The sequence below is a fragment of the Saxophila tyrrhenica genome, assembly GCF_035928015.1.
Source record: "Saxophila tyrrhenica strain CCFEE 5935 chromosome Unknown scaffold_8, whole genome shotgun sequence".
Taxonomy (NCBI): domain Eukaryota; kingdom Fungi; phylum Ascomycota; class Dothideomycetes; order Mycosphaerellales; family Extremaceae; genus Saxophila; species Saxophila tyrrhenica.
In genome coordinates this window covers 1,299,405-1,305,540 of record NW_027041740.1, presented here as the reverse complement: position 1 = coordinate 1,305,540, position 6,136 = coordinate 1,299,405, and the positions used below count along the sequence as shown (strand labels likewise).

At 55.0% G+C, this 6,136-nt stretch overlaps 3 protein-coding genes across 3 annotated transcripts; 1 reads left to right on the top strand and 2 right to left on the bottom strand.

Moving 5' to 3' along the window:
• Positions 1–570: 570 nt before the first annotated feature.
• On the top strand, positions 571–2,244 carry PCM1 (Phosphoacetylglucosamine Mutase; the record flags this gene model as incomplete). Its single annotated transcript, XM_064803105.1, has 1 exon — positions 571–2,244. One exon carries the CDS (start codon positions 571–573, stop codon positions 2,242–2,244), a length of 1,674 nt encoding a protein of 557 aa, XP_064659230.1.
• A 536-nt stretch (positions 2,245–2,780) lies between these two features.
• LTR77_005861 (uncharacterized protein) lies at positions 2,781–3,325 on the bottom strand (the record flags this gene model as incomplete). The annotated part of the gene is made up of 2 exons (XM_064803104.1): positions 2,781–2,798; positions 3,002–3,325. 2 exons carry the CDS (start codon positions 3,323–3,325, stop codon positions 2,781–2,783), a joined length of 342 nt encoding a protein of 113 aa, XP_064659229.1.
• Positions 3,326–3,768: 443 nt separating this feature from the next.
• On the bottom strand, positions 3,769–4,392 carry LTR77_005860 (uncharacterized protein; the record flags this gene model as incomplete). The annotated part of the gene is made up of 1 exon (XM_064803103.1): positions 3,769–4,392. The coding sequence occupies one exon, from the start codon at positions 4,390–4,392 to the stop codon at positions 3,769–3,771; it is 624 nt and encodes a 207-aa protein (XP_064659228.1).
• Between the last annotated feature and the right edge of the window lie 1,744 nt (positions 4,393–6,136).

Here is a 6,136-nt window from a genome sequence, read left to right as displayed (position 1 = left end):
GCCGCAATAGACGGGCTTACCGCGAGAAGCGCAGAGGGCGTGGGGTGAGGCCGTGGCCGAGGTGGTAGCGGATGATTTCTGCGGGAGTATCAGCGCAGTGTTTTCTGCTATGTACTAGGACAGTGCCTACTGATTCGGGGGTCCTTCTTCTGTCCACCGCGGTTGCGCTTTTCTCGCTGCTGGGTGGAGGAGAAGGGGGCTGTTTGTTGCTGTTGGAGGAGGCAGCCTCGTGCTGACCACGGTAGAGTCTGCGTGTATGCCGGAGAGAAGGCGCGCAGAAGCGCTGTCGATGGTGGCTTCATGATAGGTGGTGTTGCTGAAAGAAGGCGATACAGATGAAGTTTGATGTCTGACTCCACCAGATCTTTTGGCATACCATGTCACGACTTTAGTCTGGGCTCGGACGACGGACTTCTCTCCGGCACCAAAGCATCGTCAACCGGGCGCGTGAAACGTCCCTGCATACTGCATAATACCCCACCCCACGCGATCCCACCTTGGTGACATGCAGGCCCATCTTCTTTGCAGAACTTGTCTTTCTTCTTCCAGTCCTCCACCACTCCCCCAAACATGGCCGACTCCAACGCTGGCATATTCGACCCGGACGGCAAGTATGAGCAAGGCGTGCTCCAGGTCTCCAAAGAGTACCCAAGACCGAAGGATGGAGCCGATTTCGTCTATGGCACGGCTGGCTTCCGCATGAAGGCCGATAAGCTGCCCTCCGTCGCCATGACCGTTGGCATACTTGCTGGCTTGCGATCGCGGAAACTCCACGGTCAGACGATCGGTGTCATGATCACGGCATCGCACAACCCGGCGGAAGACAATGGCGTCAAGATTGTGGATCCGCAGGGCGAGATGCTGGAGCAGGAATGGGAGAAGTACGCGACCTACATCGCCAATGCGAAGGACCAACAGGAGGCGCAGAACGCGTACATGTGGATGGTGAAGGAGGTCCGGATAGACCAGAAGAAGCCGGCCAACGTCATTTTCGCACGGGATACAAGGCCGTCGGGCGAGGAGCTTGTCCGGGCGCTGAAGTCTGGGCTGGACGCAACTGGCGTGACCTCGGTCGACTATGGCATTCTTACAACACCTCAACTGCACTACCTGGTGAAGGCGACAAACACCAAGGACACCTCACATCCTTACGGTGAGGTATCGGAAGAAGGCTACTACAACAAGATGGCCTCCGCCTTCAAAACCGCGATTGAGGGGATCAAACCCAACGGATCAGTCACGGTGGACTGTGCGAATGGTGTCGGCGCACCAAAGTTGAAGGAGCTCTTGAAGCACTTGCCATCTAGCTCAGAGTCTGGCCTCGACATCCGTGTCGTCAACGACAACGTCTCGAACGCAGAGGTTCTCAACAAAGACTGCGGCGCGGACTTTGTCAAGACCCAACAGCGTGCCCCAGCCGGCTTTGACGGTAAGCCATACGAACGATGGGCCTCTTTTGATGGCGACGCCGATCGCATCGTCTACTACTTCACCACCGAAGGCTCCATCTTCCGGCTGCTGGACGGTGACCGCATCGCCACCCTTGCTGCGAACTTCCTTGGAGAGCTTGTCCAAAAGTCAGGCCTAGCAGACAAGATTACGATTGCTGTCGTTCAGACCGCATATGCCAACGGCAGCTCGACCCGCTACATCGAACAGACCCTCAAGCTCAGATGCGAATGCACCTCCACCGGCGTCAAGCACCTCCATCATGTTGCCGCCCGCTCAGATATCGGTGTCTACTTCGAAGCCAACGGCCACGGAACCGTGCTCTTCTCCCCGCAAACGCTCAAGCGCATCCACAACCACCAGCCCGAATCGCCTGCGCAGCTCGAAGCACTCACCACCCTCCGCGCGCTCACGGATCTGATAAATCAAACCGTCGGCGATGCCATCTCGGACTTTCTGCTCGTCGAAACGATACTCGCGCACAAAGAGTACACCGTCCGCGAATGGCTGGCCACGTACACGGATATGCCGAATAAGCTTGGCAAGCAGCGTGTTGCCAACCGAGCAGACTTCGTCACCGTGCCCGACTCAGCAGAGAGGAGATTAGAGAAACCTGCAGGGCTGCAGGAGCGGATCGACGAGATCGTGGCGAAGTATAAGGACGGCCGGTGTTTCGTCCGAGCCAGCGGGACTGAGGACGTGGTGCGAATATACGGCGAAGCGAGCGAGGTGTTCGACTGTGAGAACATGGTTCGAGAGGTCGGTGGCGAGATCGAGCGGAGATTCGGGCCGTGAGGCTGTTTCGGCCATGGCTTTTTGTTGCATGAGCGTAGGTGTTCTTGGGACGAAGCGATATGTGCAGGGACAAAAAGGAGCCATCGGGCATTGGGTGGGTGGGCAGAGGGACCAAAAGTTTTTGTATGTAGGTTTGCATTTTTGGGCATATTTGAGATGAGCTATGCTGTCCATGATGTAGGAACACGGCTGAGCGACTCTGCTGTTTGCACGCAATGACGACTTTTGCCGAAAACAATTCGCGGTATGCTCGCGTCTTCAATTCATGCTGTACGCCTCAAGTAAAAGATTCCGATCTTTGCTCCGCCGATTGCCGGTGAGACGTCTGTCAATGTGGTCAGCTTCTTCGTGCTGCTGCCGATGGGAGAGATGGTTCGGCTTACCCGTCCACAGCCGTAGACCTCTTCAGAGCTGGTGAGTTAAGCCGGTGGTCGTGGTTGCGGGCTCAATCGAACGTCACGAATATCCTGGGGTTCAGCTCGGCAAGCAGGTTATCATATACTTTGCAAAAGTCGTCCAAGGTCTCTCCAACCACTCTATGCCGACGTGTGGACCTGTTGGAGCAGTACAGAGTGGCAGAGCACGGTGGCTGGGCAATCGAGCTACGCTTCAGACTCTCGCATGTTTTTAGCCTCCGGGAGAGAACTTTGGCGTCAATGGGGATGGAGTAGGAGCATCCATTCTCAACAGTAACGGGAAGGGCCGGATGGATTGCATGCGGTCGGTAAAGCAATTTCCCATCTTGTGCGACACACACCATGCTGTCCCTGGGTGCTCCAAGCAGCTTGGCTTCGCGACCGAGAGAGTCTTCCCAGGTCTTTATGTTCACGTTCATGGATACAGGTGATGACTCTGATACCGGAAGCAGGAAAAGTCTTTGCTTAATGACTTTCGACTTGGTCTGGGTGACGACGTCGTTGAACTTGCGGTTCACTGCCTTGCAGCGGATGAGGTCCAATATGGGAAGGTACTCGAGAACTGCTTCGACGAGCTCCGTGGTCGAGAAGACGGCGCTGACTGCTGGTGAGCTCGTCGTCTTCTTGAGCGGGAGTCCGTTCGGTGGGGGTGATGATATCGCCATGTTCGCGCAGGAAGCGATGGGCGTGCTCCGCAGCGGAGTTGGCAGAAGCAAAGCAGCGAATAATTTGTATGGAAGGAGTGGGTTGCCAAGCTATTTAGTGGCACTGCCGCATGGGGAAGGAGACAGGCTTGGCGATCACATGTCGGGTGAGGTGGCAACATCTGGATTGATCCCTCTCGCATTACGTTACACAGCCTTCGATGCCTTCACTGCTCTGCAGAACCTTCCATTGGACCCCGACGACGGAGATGCTCGACCGACACTCCGATCCCTGTCATTCTCTGCTCTCCCAATCTCCATCTTCCCCTCCCCATCTACGCATGGTCTCTTGACAAACAGCTAGAAAGGGTCAGTGAAATATTCCTCATCAAAGACACCGGCTGAAACATGAGAAGACTTACGGTACCGATATGACAATACTCGCCAGTACCCGCGATACAACGCTAATAGCTCGGTATGAAAGCGTCCGCGACTGAGACGAAGACATTATTTAGCAGCAGGTCCGCTCCTGTGAGTAGCAAGACTTCCTGAGCCAGCATCTCACATCCCTCGACAAGCCCGCCGATGGTCTGGTAAGACAGATTGGTGTATCGAGTGACACCGTCGAGAACGCGACCGGCGAAGAGGCGTGGTGGTTGGGAGATGAAGGTGTCTTTCCAGCGTTCATCGATCTCGATCATCCTGGAGAGCCGTGCGACGTTTACGCGGAAGAGGACAACACGGCTGCGGTCGTTGACGAAGCACGGCCGGAGCAGAGGATTGAGCGCCGCGTATTGATAGTCGAAATTCCAGATCGTCAGCAGCGAGCCCATCGGACAGCGCAGACGCTCAGCTTCCTCAGCATAGCTGAGATCGCCTGGATCCTCCTGTGGTGGTGGCATTGGTGCAAAGAAAAGTCTCTGCCTGATTGTCTGTGAGCGTGTTTGCGTGATGATGGCGTTGAGCTGGCGGCAAACAGCGCTGGTGCGCACGATATCTTGCACTGTTGGTAAGAAGGCAACAATCGTCTCCACGATCTCGACGGTGCGCAGCAGGGCGGCGACGGCTTCGGCTGGTTGTGGCGCCATGGTTGTGGTTGAAAATGGTTGCATGAGGAAAACCGCAAGCTGAAAGTTGCGAAATTCGGTTGCTTGTGCGCTGGTGCGTCATGCGAGCATCCTCGATCTCCATTAGGAAGGAGGTGAGCTTGGCTTGTCATGTGAACGCCCCGACAGCAGTGCACACCTCTAAGCACAAGGGCATGGGCTCGATGATCCATTGTTTTTCGCACAGGTCGAATGTTGTAGCTGACGGCCTTGACTTTTGCTTCTGATGGAGACATACAGTATGCCCGTCTGTTGTCTGCCCCCGAACCCTCTTTTTGCACAGAGTTCTCCGAGACAGAATCAGGCACCATGGGAGCGCTGTAGCGTTGTGCTTTCGTTGGCCTGCTCGAGAAGCCTGCTCATCTGCTAGCGCATTGCAGGTTCTCACAGGCGCAATCAAGCACTGTGTTCAGCGCTGTGGCATTCTGTTTTCGGTCGTATTCTCGAGACGCCTGCTCGTCTGCCGGTGGATGGCAAATTCTCTGGGATGTCAACAAGTACTGTGAGGCGCGCTGTTGTATTCTGTTTTGATCGTTTGCTCGAGATACATGCTCTTCCGGCTGTGGATGGCATATTCTCACAGACACCATTGAGTCCCTATCGATGCGCTGCGATCGTTCAATGTCCTTGCTGGAGTCGAAGAGCCCACTAGCCCTTCCACTAATCACTTTAGGTCCAGCTCATGTTCGATGCCGGCGATTCCAGCGACTCTCTGAACCGCCTTCGGCGCTACAAGCCGCTGGCTTTCCATTGCTCCTCCATCCATCTGGTCTGACTCGTGAAAGTTTAGACATCCGGCAAGGGTTAGAAACGTCACCATTTCCCCCGCTCGTGAATCACAATCAGGTGGTCAGGTATATCAGAGTCAAGATCCTGTTTCACGTGCAACAATGCTCGAGCAAGGCTTCCAATGGTTAGGCCGGCGGGGATGTGGTTGCAGCAGTGTTCGTACTTCGGTCGCATGCTCTCCTTGATGTAATATATGTCCGCCATGATGTAGACAGGGTACGGAGGCTGGCAAACGAAGCCCCGAGCGAACGCACTGTCCGGTGAAGCTGATTTGTGGGTGTCGAGCAGGCGCTTAGTATCGACAGTGAAACCGAACACAAATGCGGGTTCAAGTCCAGGAAGGGCTGGATTAAAAAGCAACCGCTCCTCAGCTGCACAATTGTAGTACGACGAGTTTTGCGGTAGTCCGAAGTCCCGTCTTTTTTTTTCCCCCGCCGGGGAGACACCAGTCACGCATTGGCTTGTCAAGTCTCGGCGCAAGGAACAGTCTCTCCTTAATAGCTTGCGATGTTGTCCTGTTGAGTACGCCATTGAACCAGTGACATATCTGCTTGCATTGTGCAAGGTCTTTGGGTCGGTCCAGGTGCTCGAAGACCATCTGAGCGAGCTCGACGGTCTCCCATACAGCCGTAGCTGCTGGAGAAGATGTCTCCATCTTGGAGATCGTAGCGGTGTGTGTCGATGATGTTTTCTTGTTGTTGACGATTTGAGGGTGGTGGTGGAGGAAGATTGGGACTGCGAGGTTGAAGCTTTAAGGTGAAATTTTGCACGTGAGAGTGAAGTGACGTCAGCCTCGCTCGCCGCCAGCAATTTGGAGTGAGCACTGAGGATGCACGTGTAAGACTTCACTTCCGTAGCATGACGGACATTGGCACATACAAGTCAAGCGAGCTGCAAGGTGGGATCTGCCGCTAGAACCAACCGAATTGACCATTTT